This window comes from Alosa alosa, chromosome 3, assembly GCF_017589495.1.
Source record: "Alosa alosa isolate M-15738 ecotype Scorff River chromosome 3, AALO_Geno_1.1, whole genome shotgun sequence".
NCBI lineage: Eukaryota > Metazoa > Chordata > Actinopteri > Clupeiformes > Clupeidae > Alosa > Alosa alosa.
In genome coordinates this window covers 1319832-1342760 of record NC_063191.1, presented here as the reverse complement: position 1 = coordinate 1342760, position 22929 = coordinate 1319832, and the positions used below count along the sequence as shown (strand labels likewise).

The window sequence follows — 22929 nt, the reverse complement described above, 5'->3', positions numbered from 1 at the left end:
TGGAACAATTGACAGAAGCTTTGGCCTGTACCAGCCAATCAAAATTTTAATTGAGGCCCATAAAAGGAAGTTATTTCATATCTCAACAAGCGGCTTTCATGTATCAAAACCAAATTTAGGTACATGTACCTCAGACCCCCATCGGAGGGCGTCAAGAAATTTGGTGACATTTGACCTCTTAGGGGGCACCGTAATTGACAAAAAATGCATTTTGGCCAGTAGTTGCTGATGCACGGTATTTTGCAATGGAAGTCAATGGCAGCCCATAGAACCGTCTGGTAAAAAAAAATTTCATACAATTTTGCACACTAATTGGGGACAGTCAATAATTCATTTCACCAAGTTTTCATGCGGCACCTCAAAGCGGCTCTAAGCGCCGCAACAGGCAAGTTGGACTTGTGTTTCTGGGCGTAACTTTTGACCTGTTGACCTGAATGTGAAAATGAGTATCATTGGAATCCTTGGGCCAAGCCGAGGTTCAACGCACACCCTATGGCGTCAATTGTTGACGGCCTCTATGTTTAAATCACAACAAGTGTGATCATATCTCAGTCAATCTTTTATTTTTGATGTGAAACTGATGACAGTGAGTTCCATCCAGTTAATTCCTATGCGTGCAGGCAAGGGTAGGGTAGGATGGGCAGGGAAGCGGGTTCTTGTGGGCTGGCTGGGGGGGAGGGCGACCTCAAGCCCTGGTTCAGCCCCTACAAAATCCAGTTATGTTTTTGATGTGAAACTTGACCTTGTAACTCAGCCAATCTTGGAGTTTGTATGGCATGGAACTTGCTGTGACTGCTTAAGAGCTGTTGTCTGATGCAACAACATTGACTTACATGGCAAAATCTGGCCTGCTGATCTCTCTTGGCCCCCTCATTGCTGCTTGCAGCTATATTTTATTAATGCGCTTCCGCCAATGGAAGTCAATGGCAGCCCATAGAACCTTCGTCTGGTGAAAAAAAAAGTTGTGAAATTTGGCACACTAATTAGGGACAGTCCCATGATTAATGTCACCCAGTTTCATGATGGCACCTCAAGCACTCTAGCGCCACCAATAGGTCCAAAATTGGGCGTCGTTCCGCATGCGTAACTTTTGACCTGTTGGTCCGATTATCAAAATGAGGTATCGTTGGAATCCTTGGACCAAGCCGAGTTCAACGCACCCTATGACGTCATTTTCCCGCCATGATGGATTTTCCGCCATTTTGGATTTCATCAAAAAAATCACTTAAAATGTATCAGAGGTCACATATTTTCTCTGATTCCCACCAAACTTGACACATATCATCTACAGACCATGCCTCATTAATGCATTGCTTTTTGTCTTCAGAACTAAAACCGTTCTCCCATAACAGCCAATCGAAATTTGCGTGAATCCGCCAAACAGGAAGTGAGCTCATATCTCTGCAACCCATTCATCTATCAAAACCAAACTTGGTCCATGGACTCATGACCCCCATCAGGGGAAAACTCAAGAAATTTGGTGACCTTTGACCTCTAGGGGCGCTGTAATTAAGAAACATGCTTTTTGGCCTGTAGCTGCAGTTGTGCTTAGAATTACAACACACTAGTGCTGTCTGATAATACTGTTGGAGGTCCTTAGGCCGACCCAAGCCAACTTGTGATGTCATCGTAATTGATTAGGCCGCCATATTGGATTTAATCAAAAACACATAAAGTTTTAAAGCGGGTCACAAATTTCATCTGTTCCTCACCAAAATTGGCAGAGACCATCTTCAGACCATGCCTGATGAGTGCATTGCTTTCTGGAACAATTGACGAAGCTTTGGCCTGTACCAACCAATCAAAATTTCTTGGCCGAAGCGCAAACAAGGAAGTTATTTCATATCTCAGCAGCGGCTTTCATGTATCAAAACCAAATTTAGTACATGTACCTCAGACCCCATCGGGAGGGCGCTCAAGAAATTTGGTGACATTTGACCTCTAGGGGGCACCGTGGTGATTGACAAAAATGCATTTTGGCCAGTAGTTGCTGATGCACATTATTTTGCAATGGAAGTCAATGGCAGCCCATAGAACCGTCTGGTAAAAGTTATACAATTTTGCACTAATTGGGGACAGTCCAATAATTCATTTCACCAAGTTTCATGCCCGGCACCTCAAAGCTCTAAGCGCCACCAACAGAGCCAAAGTTGGACTTGTGTTTAATGGGCGTAACTTTTGACCTGTTGACCTGAATGGCAAAATGAGGTATCATTGGAATCCTTGGGCCAAGCCGAGTTCAACACACCCTATGGCGTCAATTGTTGACCTCTATGTTTAAATCACAGCAAATGTGATCATATCTCAGTCAATCTTTTATTTTTGATGTGAAACTGATGACAGTGAGTTCCATCAGTTAATTCTAATGCGTTAGTGCAAAGGGTAGGGCGGGTGGGATGGGCAGGGGTTCGGGGCGTGGGCTGGCTGGGGGAGAGGGGCGACACTCAGCCCTGGTTCCAGCCCCCACAAAAATCAGTTATGTTTTGATGTGAAACTTGACCTTGTAACTCAGCCAATCTTGGGTTGTATGGCATGGAACTTGCTGTGACTGCTTAAGGCTATTTGTCTGATGCAACAACATTGACTTATGGCAAATCTGGCCTGCTGATCTCTCTGCTTGGCCCCTCATTGCTGCTTGCAGCTATATTTATTATTACGCTTCCGCCAATGGAAGTCAATGGCAGCCCATAGAACCTTCTGGTGAAAAGTTGTGAAATTTGGCACACTGATTAGGGACAGTCCCATGATTAATGTCACCAAGTTTCATGATGGCACCTCAAGCACTCTAAGCGCCACCAATAGGTCAAAATTGGGCGGCGCGTTCCGCATCGTAACTAATCAACCCGTATGGCCGATTATCAAAATTAAGTATCGTTGGAATCCTTGGATCAAGCCGAAGTTCAACGCCCCTATGACGTAATTTTCGCCATGATGGATTTTCCGCCATTTTGGATTTCATCAAAAACACTTAAAATGTATCAGGGGTCACATATTTTCTCTGATTCCCACCAAATTTGACACAGATCATCCTCAGACCAAGCCTCATTCAGCTCGTGCTTTTCGTCTTCGGAATTATTACCGTTCTCCCATAACAGCCTATCCCGAAATTTTGCGTGAAAGCCAAAACAGGAAGTGAACTCATATCTCAGCAACCCTTGCAGTTATCAAAACCAAACTTGGTAGGTAGACTTATGACCCCATCAGGAGAAAACTTAAGAAATTTGGTGACCTTTGACCTCTAGGGGCGCTGTAATTAAGAAACATGCTTTTTTGGCCTGTAGCTGCAGTTGTGCTTAGGAATTAAAGCGACTAGTGGTGTCTGGTAATACTGTTGGAGGTCCTTAGGCGACCCAAATAACTTGTGATGTCATCGTGGTTGATTCGGCCGCCATATTGGATTTAATCAAAAACACGTTACAAGTTTTCGCGGGTCACAAATTTCATCTGTTCTTCACCAAAATTGGCGAGACCATCTTCAGACCATGCCTGATGAGTGCATTGCTTTCTGGAACAATTGACAGAAGCATTGACCTGTACCAATAATCAAAATTTGGTGGCTTAAAACAAACAGGAAGTGATTTCATATCTCAGCAAGCGGCTTTCATGTATCAAAACCAAATTTAGTACATGTGTACCTCAGACCCCATCGGGAGGCTCAAGAAATTTGGTGACATTTGACCTCTAGGGGGCACCGTGAATTGACAAAAAATGCATTTTGGCCAGTAGTTGCTGATCGCATTATTTTGCAATGGAAGTCAATGGCAGCCCATAGAACCCGTCTGGTAAAAGTTATACAATTTTGCACACTAATTGGGGACAGTCCACTAATTCATTTCACCAAGTTTCATGTCGGGCACCTCAAAGCTCTAAGCGCCACCAACAGGCCAAAGTTGGACTTGTGTTCACGGGCGTAACTTTTGACCTGTTGACCCGAATGGCAAAATGAGGTATCATTGGAATCCTTGGGCCAAGCTGAGTTCAACACACCCTATGGCGTCAATTCTTGACCTCTATGTTTTAAATCACAGCAAGTGTGATCATATCTCAGTCAATCTTTTATTTTTTTTGTGAAACTGATGACAGCAAGTTTCATTTAGTTCATTCTAATGTGTGCGTGCAAGGGTGGGGCCCGGGTGGGATGGGCAGGGGCGATTCTTGTGGGTGGGCTGGCTGGGGGGGGCTGGCGACACTCAGCCCTGGTTCAGCCCACAAAATCAGTTATGTTTTTGATGTGAAACTTGACCTTGTAACTCAGCCAATCTTGGGTTGTATGCAGGCTTGGAATTTCACCATTCTGGGGGTAAGGCCACTTGGCCTTCAGTTGGGCATATTTGGTGGGGGCACAAAGGCCACACATGTCAGGGCACCAAGGCCAAAGTATCTATACTACAGCATATAAAAATGATCAAAAGTTGTATTTAGCCTATTCACTGCAGTAGACCTGCATCACTGTATGAAACATGACAAAAACATGAAAAATTACATATTACATAGAACTGTAAATCTTCTGATCATCTAATAATTACAGATATCTAGGCTACATATAACAGTTATTTTATATTTTGGCCTGCTATGAAACCATGTATTGAACAATTTAAGCACAGCTCAGCTTTAAAAACTCAAATAGCCTAGATGCATGCTTAGCATTTTGTGATCATTAAGGCTACTTTCACAAACTGTTAGTCAGCTGTCCTCTGATTTACCAATATCTAAGGCGATATTTGTAACATTTATTTTGTATTTGGCCCATTATGAAATCATGTGGAACAATTTAAACACATTGTAAAACTTAAAGCCCAAATTTGGAGACATCCATGCATGTGAAATTTACTGCAAATTTCGAACTGGATTACTCTGGAACAGCTAACTGTACAGGGGACTGTTTTACACCTTTGTGTTGGTGGAAGTCTGCTGTTTATTCTTATATATGGTTTGTCATGTGTTAAAAGAAGGGTTAAGTGAAGTATTCCACCGATATGAATGGGTAGGGAGATCATGGGCGCAAAACCTTCAGTAGAATGTATGATTAAATTGAATTATATTATTTACTTTTATCGCGAACCGTTCAACACAGCAATTATCGGCTAACATCGTTTAAAAGCTGAGAAAAAGCTCTTTCATGTGATACTTGTAATGTCTGTGTGATGATGAGTAGGCTACCCCAGTAGTTAAACTGAGAAGAATGGGTGAATTTGGGCCTTTTCTTTCTTGCACTGTCACTTTCTCCACTCGTAAAAGACTAAATTAATTTAAACTGTGAATGCTAAGATTATTTTGACAGGCCACAGGCTAAATAAAAATCGCTATTAGTAGGACGCAAAGCAGAATATTGAAAGAAGGGGGCACCAAGGCCACCGTGGCCTGTAAACCTCTGATTTTCAAAGGGCATCATGACCAGCGCCAAAGGGCGTGAAATTCCTACCCTGGTTGTATGGCATGGAACTTGCTGTGACTGCTTAGCGCTATATGTCTGATACAACGGCATTGACTTACATGGCAAATCTTGCCTGCTGAACTCTCTGCTTGGCCCCCTCATTGCTGCTTGCAGCTATATTTGACTTTATTTTGGCAACTTGTCTCACCTTCTTATCAAAGCCATGAAGCCAGGCGGGGGATTTCGGGGCCGCGTTCAAACAAACTTAAATATTCAAATTCCAACAAAAATAGGATCTTCTATCCTTCTAAATACAACCTAAATATATTCCAAAGATGTATGCGTGTATCAATGTAAATGTAAACGTGTAAAAGCTTCAATGTTGTTTTGTATGTGTAGTTCGTGAATTTGTGTGTTCGTGGTCAAAAAACTATATCGCTCCCCACTGTGGCTAGCGCTTCTTCTCTAATGCGTTCCTGTCTCCATATATAGGAGTTCCTGGTGGTGTTATAAAGCAAGTAAAAGTGCCAGCAGGGGGAGGTAAATTTCAATAAAATAAACTTAAGCTTAAATTGGCCCTAACACAGACGGTTGATCAGTTGTGCTCTAAATAATGTTTTTTTTATTTTTTATTTAAGTTCAGCCTGTGTTGTGAACTATTTGTTTCTCAGCAAAAGCCATGATGAAACGGTAGCAAATAAATGTAAAGAGTCATATCATGTGGAGTTAATTTTTCCGTTCTGGTGCGTCAGGGTCCTGTTCGCCCTCTCGGGACCTTTCTGATAATGACCGGCGTTTTATACATTATTCCATTGTTGGATAGTTCTGATGTTGCAAGTCAGTTCATATAAAGAAACTAATGCTATTCAGTAATCAAGTAACCTTGGATAAACTCTAAGCTCAGACCAAATTATTTTGTGTAAAAGTTAAAATACTAGTTATAACCAGCAGGGGGCACAACAATCTTTCTATTTACTTTGATGAATATTTGAACACTTAATTTTTTAGCAGATTTTCAAGAAGCTACACCACAGTATGTCTAGAGCAGAGATGGGCAACTTTGATGACAGAGAGGGCCACAGAATTTTCTTGTCGCTGTCAGAGGGCCAGATGTGATCAGGAGTATTAAAAATATATACAGTAGCTTGTCTGCTGTATGTCTGCACGGTTTATTAAACCAACATCCATTAATTTAATATTTTCTATACTCAAATGCATTTTTAATATTGCTTCTATTCACCAATGAACTTGAAATAAACTAAAAAATATTACACCTTCACAATAAACCTTTTTCCCAGTGCAATGGGTAATAGTGACTCTTGTAAAAAGGCTCTGTTGTTAGTGTATCTTCTTAACCAGGGTTCCTACTCCAAGTCAAATGTAAAACTCCATGACTTCCCTGACAAAAATCCTGAATTTCAATGACCAATCCGGAAATTAAAAAATGGCCATTGAAAAAAACAGGTGGGGGTAACTACAACCACTCATGGAAAAAGCTACTGTAATAACTCAATAAACACCAATGCTGAATATAAATTAGGCCTAATGTATTTTGGCAAGACAATTTTAAACTCCTACACCAAAATTCCCTGATATTTCATGACTTTGCCCCCCAAAGATATAATTCTCTGACATTCCATGTCTGGAATAGACTTTATTAAAATGTTGATGGTATTTTTGAAATTCCATGACCTGTGCTTTGAGGTCGGCTACGACAGCGGCTCAAGCAGCTCCGGTGTAGCCTACTTTTAGTTATCTTGAGTGTTACGACTGATTTCGTTTCTAAGCATAGCTTTCTAAACACATAAGTTGACTGTGAATTGTTGAATTATGTGTTAAGATCAGCTGTTCCCCACCTTGTCTACGATTCTGAGTTTTCTGTTTAAACCATTCTCTGTATCTCTTCCTCGCTCGCTGGCTGTAGTGAAGAAAGCTCGACTCCGCTGGATTTTTTATATAGGAAGCGCCCCTATCGGTGGACCATATCATTACAATAAGGATCCTGATCAGATGTGGTAAAAACACGTGAAACGAACATTTTAATGACATTTCAAAATTGATCCGAGGGCCGCACTGAGTGAGGAGGAGGGCCGCATGTGGCCCGCGGGCAGCCAGTTGCCCATCCCTGGTCTAGAGTCATGGAACAGAAAGTGAGATTCACATCAGTACTTACTCTCCACTGTGACAGACACTGTCACCTCAGCAGGCATAGTGTCAGTTGCGATGTAACACCGGTATGTGTTTGCGTCTGAGAGTGTGACATTTCTGATCTTCAGTGAGAGGTTTCCTCTCTGCAGTTCCTCTGTGAACAGACTGGTCCTCCCTCTGTAGGCTGGGAGCTGCTGGTCAGTAAAGTCCTGGCGATTTTTGTGATGATGCACAATTTTAGTCCCAATCAGCCACGTCACCTCATCATCCGCTGCACTGGTGCTGGAATTTAGGGAGCAAGGCAGGATCAGGTCTTCACCAACCACAGCGACTACAGGACCATCAGGACCCACCACCTCCACACCTACAGGACAGAAACAACACACCAGGACAACACATCAGGACAACACATCAGGACCAACCCACCTCCAAACCTACAGGACAGAAACAACACACCATGACAACACACCAGGGGCCTGTTGCACAAAAGCAGAATTAAGACATCCGGGATAAGTTACTGAGCTGCGCTCAATGAATCCAAAACAAAAGGCGTTACAGGCTTAATTGGTTGCACAACGAGCAAGCCAGGATGAGCAGAACACGGATTCATCAAGCCAGGTGAAACCTATCCTGGATAAGTCTTGGCGCTCACGGCTCCCTCAAATAGACCCCACCACCGATCACAGATTTACTGATTCACCATGGCAACTAGACATAACTAGAGCGGCTTCATTGCTTCTTCTACGGTGTGAAGTAGGTAGATAGCCTTCTCACAACAGCAACACCTCTGTTAAGGAGAATATTGCAGCTAGTGCCGTGACCACCACGCGTGAAATGGTTAGGCACTCCCATGACGTCACGTTGTCGCATGACCGGTCGGGAATGGCGAGTATGTAAAAGTTATTTAATGATCACAAACATTTAAATAATGACAGTGGGTCTAGGTATATGTGATGATAATGTGTAGTGGGCAGTGGAATAACTATTGGTTTCCGTTTGTGGTGACTGCTGACTGAGATAAGGGATGAGATTAAATAGATCCTAGAATTTAGCCTGGTCTGGAGCAGGCTAGCTCCACAGAATAAATCGTCATGGTGATTTATACCATAACATATCCTGCTGCCCCCTATCCTGCTTTTATGCAACTGGATCACGAATAAATTGAGCCAGGATATCCAAGATATCCCGGCTTAATCCCTTATCCTAGTTTTGTGCAATAGGCCCCAGGACAACACACCATGACAACACATCAGGACAACACACACACACACGTTCTCTGTACCTGCTGCGGTCGATATGATGCAGAGAACCAAGAGACTCCAGTATAAATCCTTCATGTTGGCAAGATGGCAGACAACCCAACGACCTGAAAAGCAAACACACACAGTACCTTCCATGAATATTACCATGTACTAGATCTGCAAATTACAAAATGCAGCAGTTATTACATAATGTGGTGTTGTTCCCTGATGCAGTGTAACAAGGTTCAATCATCTTTTCCAGTGTCATGTGAACACATTCCTAACTTTGGGGCCTTGCCCAACAACTCATATGGGAAAAGATAATGGAAAGGTGTTTACATGTGTGGTTTCAAATTTGCAAACAAGAAAATCATGGAAGCCTGGAAATCTTAACATGATCCATCTATCTGTTGGCCCTTTTCTACATAATGTCTTCATGTAACTTCACACTGACCACATAGTGGGCTACCCTACACTACACTAGCGTCTCATCTACACACTACACTCCACTACACTACACTACACCAGTGGTGGAATGTAGCGAAATTACAAATGCCGTTACTGTATAAAGTAAATATTCTCGTGTTTGTACTTTACTTAAGTAGAATTTATAGTGCATACTTTTGACTTTTTATACGTTACGTTTTACAGCAATTATCTGTACTTTTACTCCACTACATTTTTACAACACCATCGTTCCTTTTTACGATACATGTTATGATCAGATTTTTTTTCTCTCTGACAAACACGTTTGTTTTACCAGGGGGCGGGGTTGCTACCACAGGTTCTGGGCTTCGTGCCCAGCTTCTAAATCTTTGAAACATAAGCTTCTAGTCTAGACCAGGCAAAGCGTGAGCTTGTAGCCATCTGCATTCGGTGGGCTATATTCACCAGACCCATGGCTACACTGGACATGCAACTGTGTTCTGTGCCTTTCTCTGTCTGTTATCTGCAGCGTTAGGGCCTCCTCTCGATGAGATTGCTCTCCAGCGGATCAGCGAAGTTACAGGCTATGCCCATGCTTCTGTCACCACCGCCTGATCATTTCGCGGCACAAATGAATGGTAGACTATTATAGAACCGCTGGCGGAAAAAAAGCGTAGCATTTTCCAGATTAGAAAATATTGTCTTAATTGTGTGTGATCAAATAAAGATGCATAGCCTACAATTGGGGGTAGAAATGTGAGCTCATTCAATGTCTATGTCGTCTGCGCAAGTGAAACTGAACCTAATCATAAAGACACCCTTCTCAGCAACTTTTCTGTTCAATCAGCAGAATTGGCATTACGATCCACCCGGCGTTTCCCTGGTCTACCCGTTAAACTTCAGGCTCTTTGTTTTGCTGAATGATATACTCAGCAGATCACCAGAATTACAGTCTCTAGAATTGTAGGTCAGAATGTAAACTGGGCCACAGATGGTAAGCACAATTGCATTAGTTTAAAACTATCTGTCGAATATAGCCTAACCTAAAACTAGCTTAATTAAAATGCCACAGCCCATACTATTTTTTTTTTTAGAATATAGATATTAAGAGAATAAATCATTATGCAAATACTTTTACTTTTAATACTTAAAGTACATTTAAAAAGCAGGTACTTTTACTTTTACTTAAGTAGGGTTGTCATTGTGGTACTTTTACTTTTACTAAAGTAAATATTTCTCTGTGTATTTGTACTTTTACTTAAGTACTGAGATTCAGTACTTCCTCCACCACTGCACTACACTAGCATCTGACTAACACATTGACCACACAGTGGGCTACCCTACACTACACTACACTAGCGTCTGACTAACACACTGACCACATAGTGGGCTACCCTACACTAGCGTCTCATCAACACACTACACTACACTACACTAGCGTCTGACTAACACACTGACCACACAGTGGGCTACCCTACACTACACTACCGTCTGACTAACACACTGACCACAGTGGGCTACCCTACACTACACTAGTGTCTCATCAACATACTACACTACACTCGCGTCTGACTAACACACTGACCACACAGTGGGCTACCCTACACTACACTACACTAGCGTCTGACTAAACCACTGACCACATAGTGGGCTACCCTACACTACACTAGCGTCTCATCAACACACTACACTACACTACACTACACTACACTAGCGTCTGACTAACACACTGACCACACAGTGGGCTACCCTACACTACACTACACTCCACTCCACTCCACTACACTACACTAGCGTCTGACTAACACACTGACCACATAGTGGGCTACCCTACACTACACTACCCTACACTAGCGTCTGAATCTAACACACTGACCACATAATGAAGCTGAAGTTGGCGGTGGAGTTGAGTTTAGATTCCACCTTAAACATTGTAGTTTTCTACCACCAGGGGGCAGTGTTTACCACATTTCCGAGAGGACACAGTAGCAGGCACTCTTCACAGACTTACAGTATCATTTCTCCTTTGATAAATCATGTCTTTTAGTCAATAAATCAGTAGATATCGCACATGTCTTTTATTCAATAAATCAGTAGATATCTTATTAAATAAATCAGTAGATATCGCACTTGTCTTTTATTAAATAAATCAGTTTTTATTAAATAAATCAGTAGATATCGCACTTTTATTAAATAAATCAGTAGATATCGCACTAGGACTACGAGTGCTGCTCGCTCTCTCCTGTTAGGCCGGGAGCCAGGTCCACTCCTCAGAATGTTTTTTTTTCTACCTTTTTTTTCACTATTTTTTCCTATTATCTTATACCTTGGGCCATCACAAGTTGATAATGACCACCCACAACTCGGCCCCGTTTGGTCTCAGGGTCCAAAAAACACCCTTTTTGTGAAAAGCTTTTGGCGGAATGATGTAAGGTACTACAGCTACATATACAGTCGTATGCAAAAGTTTGGGCACCCCTTACGAAAACCACTGCATCAGTTTGTCACTTGCTGAGCTTTTGAAGCAGCAACTTCATTTTAACATTATGTTATACCTTAAGGTAACAGAAACATCTCAGTAGTAAAATAACTTTTATTGGTCCAACAGAAACATATTTATGTGCATTTAAAGAAAAATAGGCATGTGCGTAAATTTGGGCACCCCTAAGAAATAATTCCATTAATATTTAGTATTGCCTCCTTTTGCTGCAATAACGGCCTGTAGACGCCTCCTGTAGCCAAGGACAAGTCCCTTAAGTCTGGCAGGTGGTATTTTGGCCCATTCCTCCACACAAAACGCCTCCAGTTCAGTCAGGTTTCTTGGCCTCCGTGCGTGGACAGCCTTCTTCAAATACATCCATACATTTTCAATCTTGTTAAGGTCTGGGGACTGGGATGGCCATTCCAGAACATTGAACTTGTGCTTCTGCAGGAATTCCTTGGTGGATTTTGAACGGTGCTTAGGATCATTGTCCTGCTGAAAGATCCAACCCGGTAAGCTTCAACTTTGTGACTGACTCTTGAACATTCTTGTCAAGAATCTCCTGATACTGTAACGAATTCATGTGGCCCTCAACTTTAACAAGTTTTCCAGTACCTGTGCTAGCCACACAGCCCCATAACATGATGGATCCTCCACCAAACTTTACAGCGGGCAACAAGTTATTTTCATGGAATGCAGTGTGTTTTTTCCGCCATGCATACCTGTTCGTGTTATGACCAAATAACTCAATCTTGGTCTCATCTGACCACAGTATTTTGTTCCAAAATGCTTCTGGCTTGTCCAGATGTGCTTTGCATACCTCATCGCGACTCTTCTTGTGACGAACACTCAGGAAAGGCTTTTTACATCACCCTTCCAATTAGCTCTTCCTGGTGCAAAGTGCACGCTGGATTGTGGAGCGGTGAACAACTACACCATCAGCAGCCAGATGTTGTTGTAGTTCTCTGGAGGTGGTCTGTGGTTTCTCTGTGACTATTTTAACCATCCTTAGCCTGTGCCTTTCCCCTATTTTTTTCTCGGCCTACCACATCTTTCCTTCACCGGACTGTTCCTGTGGCCTTCCATTTCACAACTACATTTCTGACTGTGGAGACAGACAGTCTAAACCTGTCAGATAATTTTTTGTACCCTTCTCCTAATTACAGTGCATGAAAATGCACTGTACTGTTCTTCCTAGGCAACTTCTTCTTATTATTATTATTCCGCTTACCACTTTTTCCGTACGCTATTTCTCTTGAACAGTTTAACTTAGAAACTTCATTCAAACTTTGTTACGTAGGTCTTCAAACAGATCGGGTTGGTATGACTTTGAAACTTTGAAACTTTTATACTTTTTAAACTATTAAAGAAATACTTTTTAAAAATCCCCATAGACTTAACATTGCCGATTGTGACATCATAATACGGCCGTTAAGCAATTAGAATCATATGGCAGGTGTTCAGGCCACCTGCAGCCTCAGGCTTTAAGCATACAATCTGGGTCAATTAAGACTACACATCCTATTCAACTGTTTCCTCTGCCCAAAACTGTTTCAAAATAAAAGTCCTCACTACAATAATCCACTGTTAAACAATGTAACCCATTAAATAACTGAACTTTTTACATTCAACTTTTAAATGGTCTACTTTTAAACTATCATTAAACTATCTATCTATTAAACTAGCTGTCTATCAACAACTTTTAAACTATCTACATTCAACTTTTAAACTATATACATTCACTAGCTGTCTATCAACAACTTTTAACTTGTCATCAACTATGTCAACACTTTTCATCAACTATGACTCCTACCCACTGTAGCTAGTTAGCATGGTTAACAAAGTTAGCATGTTAGCATTGCTAACATTTTTAACAAAACTGCTAAAAATGATTAGCTAGGTTAGCTAAAGTAACATGGTTAACATAGTTAACATGCTAGCATGTTAGCATGCTAGTTAGCATAACTGCTAAAAATAATTAGCTAAGTAACATGGTTAACATAATTAACATGCTAACATGTTAGTTAGCATTTTTAACAAAACTGCTAAAAATGATTAGCTCGGTTAGCTAAGTAACATGGTTAACATAATTAACATGCTAGCATTGTTAGCATGCTAATTAACATAGTTAGCATAGCTACTAAAATGATAAGCTTAGTTAGCTAAGTCACATGGTTAACATAGTTAGCATGTTAGCATTGCTAGCATGTTTAGCAAAACTGCTAGAAAATGTTATTTAAGTTAGCTAAGTAGCATGGTTAGCATGTTAGCATTGCTAGCACTGCTATAAAACATTAGCTAAGTAACATGGTTAACAGAATTAAAAATCTTAGCATAACTGCTAGTAAACATTAGAGCCATTCCAACTTTCAGTTATCACCATTAAATTATTTGAATATCAACATTCATTAAACTGCTAGAAAACGTTAGCTAAGTAACATGGTTAACAGGTTAGCATTGCTAGCACTGCTATAAAACATTAGCTAAATAACATGGTTTAGCATAGTTAAAAATCTTAGCATAACTGCTAGCAAACATTAGAGCCATTCCAACTTTCAGTTATCACAAATATCTACCTATACACAGCCATTAAACTATTTGAATATCAACATTCATGCAACTTCCAGTCTGTCAACAACTTTTAAACTATTTACCTTCAACTTTTAAACGGTCTACTTTTAAACTATCATTAAACTATCTATTAAACTAGCTGTCTATCAACAACTTTTAAACTATCTACTGTCTATCAACAACTTTTAAACTATCTACATTCAGCTTTTAAACAGTCTACTTTTAAACTATCAACTTTATTAAGCTATGCAACCACCATGTCTATCCTAGCATCACCGTAGTAACCATCTCTGTATTATCTGTTTTAACTATACATGATATTTTACATCACAACTTTAGCATTTTCATGCACTGGTAATTCCTTGGAATTGCATTTCTAGTTCATAATGTTGGATTATCTTAGCTTTCAGGTCAGTGGCGAGTTGTTTTGCGGTCCCCATGTTGCCACTCTCTAAGAAAGAACCTAGGACAAGCACAGCCAGCTATTACCTATGTTAAATAGCCTTTTTCCACCTGTCTTTGTAATTGAAGGTCTAACGAGCTAATCAAAGCAGTTTTGTGCTGCAACCTCTCAGCTATAAATCCGTACAGGTCTTGAAATGAATGCTATTAAAAGGGTGCCCAAACTTTTGCACATCCCATTTTTTGCATTTTATTTTATTATAATAAAACTATGTAATGCTACTCTAAGAATTTTGGTCTGGAAAACACTCAAACGTCTACATCTTTGTAGGAAAACAAATCTTGTTGCTGTGATCTTCTATTATAAAGGAAAGAGCAAATTGTCATGAAATCTCAGAGGGGTGCCCAAACTTTTGCATACGACTGTATGGTCATATAACCCTAAAATTGTGCATGGTGTATCCTGACACATAGGGGGAAACTGGCAGAAAAGATTCTGGGGATTGCTGCCTTTTTGCTGTTGTTTGCACCCTCAACATACCCCAAAAGACAAAAAAATGTCTGTCCGCCTGACAAATTGTCATCAAAAGTGATCACTTTCAAGCATTTTATTGTATGCATCACTGCCTCAAAGGCACATGAAAAACTTCCCAAGTTTATAAGCTTCAATTTAAGTCCAAGATGACCTTTCTATCTAGAGGATTACAGCTGGTATAACCAAAGTTCTCCACTGTACCTCAAATCGGAGAAAACAGAATTTCCAAGTCTATAGAGGAGCCCTGTGGTCAGAAGGCAGCCTGGACATTTTCTGGAGTGAAACGCTTGGGGTGGAGAGAGTGGTGAGGGTGGGTGTCTGCATGCTGCCCAGGGCCTACAGTATGAGATATCTACAGGGCGGCCCTGTGGTCAGAAGGCAGCCTGGTCATATGTTAGGCCTGCTCGATTATGGCAAAAATCACAATCACGATTATTTTGGACAAAACTGTAATCACAAAATCGTAATGATTAACGAGTATTCATGGGGTTGGGGAGGGATACCTTAGCCTTATCTGTTATTTCCACCACCCCAGAAAAATATCTAATAGGCTATAATAAGGAAAATACGGTCGGAAACCAAGTGAAATTAAATAAAATAAGTCTTCTAGATGAGAGAAATCTAAAGGTCACCAAGCCCAGTCGCAGACAAGGCCCCACAAACTACCATTCACTCTGCTGCCAGGAAAGACACCCACCCCCTCACATTCCAGAAGGTCTCTAGGGCCTGTGCACTAGGGGCTGACTACCATTAAGACATCCTCACCGAGCTTGTCATAAAGCTCGTTTAAATGGTCATAAGACACCTCCTTGCCAGTTTGTTTGGTCTGTGCATAGTCAATGGTAGAGTAGGCTGCAGGGTGACTCCCTTGGCCTGTGCACTATGGCGCAGCTCTTGGCACTGTGGATTACCACATATTTAAACTTTCTGAGAGCAGAACAGAGCCCCAATGTTTACACAAAGCCTGGAAAAATACACAAAAATCAAGCCCAAACATAGTTGGGGTAAAGACAGTTCGAAATCTATTAAAGGTCAATGGGTCATCCAGAAAATAATCACTCCTGAACTCATTTGTATCTACAAACAACCCTCATGATAATGACGGCATTAGCTTGGCCATACCTATCTACATAATTTCCTGTGCTCTTTTCCTGATTTTTTTCTGCATTCAGAATCAGTCCAATGGTCTGATTTACTTTTGTTTTCAATTGTGGGTGACTTAAAAATCTAAGCCACATGGTGGAATGTACTGTATTGTGAAGCTAAGTCCGCTCTCGCCCGAGTTCTGTTCCTTGATTTTAGTTCAACGTTTAACATGATCACTCCTCCCAGGCTGTACAACTAACTTCGTATTGGCTATGGTGGCTAATGTTTTACTGTGTCAATGGATCTCCAACTTCCTATAGGAAACGTTGTTAAAAGCTGTAATCGTGTCTCATTATGGATCTCCAACTTCCTATAGGAAACGCTTGTTAAAAATCTGTAATCACGCCTCATTGAATGGCTTTTGTGGTGCAGACGGACCATTAGCATCTCAGCCTGCTAGCATCACGCTTAAAAGTGACTTGAGATTTTTCGTAATTTTCCTATTTAAAACTTGTCTCCTCTCAAGCTAGAAAGTGTAATATAGAGGGAGAGCAGATAGCTAACAAACGCTCAGAAAAAGTCCTGTTGGCAAATTTGAGGAAAAGTCGGTATAGGGGCTATTTCACACAATTTGAGGGTGCTGAATTCAAATATTCTGTTTACCAAGCTCAATTTTGAGTTTTAAGATGGCTAATTAGCATAATTCACATACTTTTGGTTTTGCCATCAGATATCATAGGAATTGCAAAAAAAATAAGGCATTAATATACTCTTTTATGTGTCAGATATGTTGTTGGAGAAGACAGGAATTACCCTAATGACCCTCAAGTAGCAAATGAAAATAAGCCAAAATTAAAATATAAATTGAAATAATAGCTAAAATTCTGTATGACGCTTTAGAAACTAAATAGATTCCTTTGATAATAAATTTATAGAATAGTAGGTGACTGCTCATTTTTCTGTAGAAAGTCTTTTGTCACTATTATGAACAGTTGTCAGTCTTTACAGAGGATTTACACTGTATTTTTTTTTTTACTGTAATGGCGACTGTGCTTGCCTAGTTAAAACATCTCACTGGTGCTCTTTCCTATCATTCAAATTCCAGCCATGCAGAAACATGGAAGAGTGTGCATGTTTTAGGAGTGCTGCGAGTGCTATGGAGATTGCATCATTTGCAAAAAATGTAGACAATATATCCTTTATAGTGCAACAAAAAGAAACATTTTCCAGTGCATCATTACTGCATATGATGCTGAAAGGGAAGTGGACCTATGACAAATCCTCAGCTAATAACTGATTAGTCAAGTCAAGTCAAGTTTATTTATACATTTCATACACAGAGGTCATTCAATGTGCTTTACATAAACAAAACCAAATAAAAGCATAGAGGGGCAATATAGTCAAAGAATAGTTAAAAGGTAAAGATCATAATAAAAAGAAAACATAAAACACAAGGTAAAATCATTTAAAAATAAAGAATAATTAATAAGCAAAAACAAAGGCAAAAGTTGTAAAAAAAGTAATAAAAGACAAAGTAGAATAATTATCAAGGCAGATTCAGAATTTGTAACTCGGCACAGTTAGCAGAAAGCATCTGAGAACAGTTTGGTCTTATGTCTAGATTTAAAACTGGCTACAGTTGGGGCCTTTTTAATGTCATCCGAAAGTTGGTTCCACAGCTGAGCCGCATAGCAGCTAAAAGCTGCTTCACCATGTTTAGTTCTAACTGTAGGTTTTACTAGCAGGTTTTTCACCTGGGACCTGAGAGGACGAGAAGGTGTGTACTGCTGAAGCATGTCTGACAAGTATTTAGGTCCTGCTCCATTTACTGATTTATAAACAAGCAATAGTGCTTTAAAGTCAATTCTGTGACTTACTGGAAGCCAGTGCAAGGACTTAAGAATTGGAGTAATGTGGTCAGTTCTTTTAGTTTTTGTTAGAGTCCTAGCTGCTGCATTTTGTATCACCTGAAGCATTGCAGTAATCAACCCTGCTGGAGATAAATGCATGAATGAGTTTTTCTAAGTCATGTTCATGGTTCATGGTTCACATCAGCCCTCTGAGTTTGGCAATATTTTTGAGGTGGTAAAAAGCTGATTTATTTATCGCTTTCTCGCTGTACTGTAGCTATTGCAGATAGCTATAGTTATTGTTGAAGTGGAAATAAGTCTATCCTCACTCAAGTGCTGTCTAGCAATGTGGAATGTCCAGTAGTGATCACTGCAAAAACTGCTCATTCAACACTGGTAAAATAGATGCTCAAGATCTAGTTATGTCTTTAGGACACCCATCTGACTGCAGCACATTTAAGAAGCATGCAGGGAAGTTTGTAAGACACTTTAGTATTGTTATTTGATATTTGTTATGTGGTAGCAAATGATGTTAACTATCAAAGAAATAGACCTAATGTAGGAATGCACACAGATATTGCAACAGATAATGGACCTGAGTGGTTGAAACATACTTATTAAATTACACTGGGAAGAAGTAGTGTAGAAGACTATCTTCAATTTTTTCCCTTTGCAACTGTCAAAGAAATCCCATAAACACAGGAAGGCCTAGGGTAGCCTACATCAGATGGCCTAAATATTAGGCTCTTCTGCATAGCATTAAGTGATTTGCATGCAGTAATTTGAACACTGACCTTGATCTAGTCTACTTTGGCTATTTAAAGGTAATTTATTGCCAAAACACCACACAATATAAATGAGCTATAACAAACAATAAAGGACTTATCACACACAAACTACTATTTTACTGATTACAAAAATAATAATTATGTAGGATGTTTAGAAGTTTAAAACCCAGAATTGACCAAAAGTGCACCAAATTCAACACAAATGTCTCAATACACTTGGAGTAGGCCTGCGTCCTTTCTTTTCCAGATATTTTTGAGGATTTGGATATCGCTTCAGTATCAAGTATCAAGATATTTATGGCAGGTATTGTATCGAAGTCATCATTTTGGTATGGTGACAACACTATGCCAGAGCCACTGTTTTCTAGATGTCGAGGATCGGAGGCTCGACCACCAACAAGTGATGCTGCTCAATGGCATATTAGAAGAGCACATTATCAAGCTCTAGTATGGAGGCAAGCACACATAGCAAATCCAGTGTTACTAGAAGTAAAATGTTTTTTCTTGTCGGTTGTTGCTGACGGTAGATGCATTTCTGCATTAGGCTTATGCCCGCTTTGGTACTGTAGGACATATTCTGAGTTGAAGGTTATCTGTGTAACTTGTTATTGTGATGAAATGCATTAAACACCACATGAGTGACTCACTATGTTAGCAATAAAAATACGGTTGTGTTTTAATTAGAATTTCCGAAGTTTATTACATGTTAACTGTAATCATGTTCCCATTGTTATGTTAATAAACTATAGTATGACTTATTTAATGCTTAAACATGTATTTAGCGAACACTTTTATTTGGTTTTAGTGATTACTTTTGAAATCAACCCAATTTAGGGAAAAATAAGCCAAAAATTTTTTTTAAAATAATTAGCTATTTCATGTTAAAATGCTGATTATGCGGCTTAGAACTTAGAATGGGCTACTCGCACGAAAGGCTCTAATGCTTTCGTTTTTTTCCGTGAAGCCAGGTGTGTTGGAACCTGCCGCTATTGTTAATGTAATTAGTGTCTCTACACGGACCCCATTGGATGTTGCACCTAGTAAATCAGCATGTTACGATAAAGAAGGATTTATGCAAGTTAAAATTTGTATTATTGGGTACACAAGATATTCAGTGTCGCAGTGAAGATGTAAGGAGCAGAATATAACAGAACATGCCGATACAACACAGTTAACGCCCACCGAAACAAAGCGTCGTCATTAACAGCCTTTTTGGTAAGTAGCCCATTGAACTTGGTAAACAAAATATTCAGAATCAGCACCCTCAAATTAGGTAAGGAGGGTGGTTTTACCAACTTTTCCTCAAATTTGCCGTGGAGGGTGGTTTACCAACTTTTCCTCAAATTTGCCAGTCAGAAGTTCTTTCTGTGAAGCTGCTCTCCCTCTAATAAGACCTACGAATATCAAATGTAGATGGACATGGAACCATATACTCATTCAGGCGCTATAATCTTCACTAACCAATTCGTCTGATGCAGCTCAACCTTATTGCTGGAAGTTAGCCTACAGGGACTATTTTCAGGTGCTGCATGATATTGCGCTGCTGTGCTCATGGTGTTCCTAGATTATAACGCTGGAATGAGAGTATAGTTCCATGTCAAATCAGCCTAGAAAATAGCTGTTTCATTTTCCGTTCCGGCTGAGTGCTGTAGAGGAGCTGAGGACAGAGAGGACTATGAGTGCTGTAGAGGAGCTGCAGCAGGACAGAGAGGGCTATGAGTGCTGTAGAGGAGCTGAGGACAGAGAGGGCTATGAGTGCTGTAGAGGAGCTGCAGCAGGACAGAGAGGGCTATGAGTGCTGTAGAGGAGCTGCAGCAGGACAGAGAGGGCTATGAGTGCTGTAACAGTAGATTAGAGTGTGACATGGATGCAGATTCCCTAAGAATAAATGGGCCAGAGGGAAGCAGGTTGGTCTTTTGGTATGTGTGTGTGTGGGTTGTGAGTTGTGCAGGTCAGTAAAGCACTGCATTATGATGACCTCAATGACAAGTATGCTGCATTATGATGACCTCAATGACAAGTATGCTGCATTATGATGACCTCAATGACAAGTATGCCGATCCAGCCACAAGTGACCTACTAGACATGGCCACATTTGTGGACCCACGTTTCAAGGATGTATGTTCAAAGAGACAGGGTTGTGGGGACACCCACACACACACACTCACACCCACTCATACACACACACACACACACACACACACACACTTTACAGGGTTGCCTTGAAACAGAGAGTTGTGGCTGAGGCAAAGGCCCTCTTGCCTGATGAGAGCCGTGAGCTCCAGCTTTGCTGCCAGCAGACCAAGGGGCAACAATGGGTCCACCAACAGCAAAGAAGAGGCACCACTGTAAGTGTTATAGGGCATCCCTGAACCCTGAAACAGTGGTATGCTCATTTTCCTGGCACGGAACTTGTAAGAAATGTGCAAGTTTAGGTATATAGCATACTTCGTCAAGCCTACTTCATTATTGTGACATTATGCAGGCATTATTTTTGCTTTCGGTATTCTAGGTAAATTATTTTCTATACATTTTATTACACTCCTTGTGCAGTTTAATATTTACAAACAGGTCAGGTATGTACTGTGTAGCCTAGTGTTCTATCCGCACAATTCTCTCTGTATTGACCAATTGGTTTATTATATTGGCTATTAACAGTAGCCTATGTTTTGTGTTACCTTTATTGTTCTCTTGTTGTAAATCTGTAGGCCTGTGTTGTCAGTCAGGGTCGACCCACTGTATTGGTCTACTGTGAACGCTACTGGACATAAGACACGCCTCTTCCACCCTACCTTCCCATCTGACCTCACCATGCCATCAAAACATTCTCCATGCCATCAAAACATTCACCATGCCATCAAAACATTCTCCATGCCATCAAAACATTCTGACTGTCAGCTACTGGCTATTCCTTGAAACGAGCTAACATCACAGACCACTCAAACGGTGTACCATGTTGCTTACATCACAGACCACTCAAACATCACAGACCACTCAAACGGTGTACCATGTTGCTTACATCACAGACCACTCAAACATCACAGACCACTCAAACGGTGTACCATGCTGCTTACATCACAGACTACTCAAACATCACAGACCATTCAAACAGTGTACCATGTTGCTTATGTGGGGTAACCCATGCAGATCAGGTACCCACACTTACATCACAGACCACTCAAACGGTGTACCAAATTCTATATAGCAAGTTATCAATGTAAATTGTAACTTTGTGGAATGAAAGATGACTTACAAATTGACTGACAAGGTTTGGTTGATTTGACCACCAGAGGCCTTAACTGATTTACCTATTAGTACAACAGGAGCGTACTAATTATTGATTGACCTTGGGATCAGCCTCCCAGCATCATCCAACACCACTTTACATCCCCAGTGCTAGCATGCTAGTGCTAGCATGGATGGTACTAAGGCTACATTCATTCAGAGGGCTGTGTTGTTTGAAGACATGCCAAGTGCAGTATTTACTCACAGGTCAGGAAGATCTTTCTTCTGTGCATCTTGAACTTAACGTTAAGAAGTCCGAATGGCTGTGTATGTAACCTAACGTTGTGTCGGTCGCAAAACTTTCGACAGGGAGTTAAGCATAGACAGTAGCTACTGAAACTTAGTAGTGTGAAACTTAGTAGTGTGAAACTAGCGACAGTAAAGAAAATTCCAATATGGCCGCCATTCGCGAATCATTCAAAATAAAAGTCAGAACATAGTCATTACTTTTTCAATGAAAAAGTAATGAATATGTTTAACAATTATTAATTTAAAACTGTATTGTGTTACCAAAGGGAAAGTAAATTTAGAAAATAATTAAATAAGACATTTAAATCGAAAATACACATTAGAATGCTATATTTTTTCAACGTCAATATAATTAAACTGTGTGGATGTGAAAACAATAAGTTGTGCATATGTACAAGGGGGGTGAAATGGAATCCTTATAACATGTACTTTCAGAATATATATAGATATTTATACCAAGTTCGCCTTTGTAGGTTACAGGCCATACTAAGT

General features: G+C 40.4%; 1 protein-coding gene across 1 annotated transcript in view; it reads right to left on the bottom strand.

The window, feature by feature from the left end:
• Positions 1-22403, bottom strand: part of LOC125292222 (butyrophilin-like protein 2) — a 45307-nt gene extending 22904 nt beyond the window's left edge. The window contains exons 1-3 of the mRNA XM_048239428.1: positions 22394-22403; positions 8805-8888; positions 7548-7886 (exon numbers count right to left, since the gene is read on the bottom strand). Of these exons, the coding sequence (XP_048095385.1) occupies positions 7548-7886; positions 8805-8859 (394 nt within the window). The 5' untranslated portion in view covers positions 8860-8888; positions 22394-22403. The remainder of the gene's footprint in view (positions 1-7547; positions 7887-8804; positions 8889-22393) is intronic.
• Positions 22404-22929: the final 526 nt, after the last annotated feature.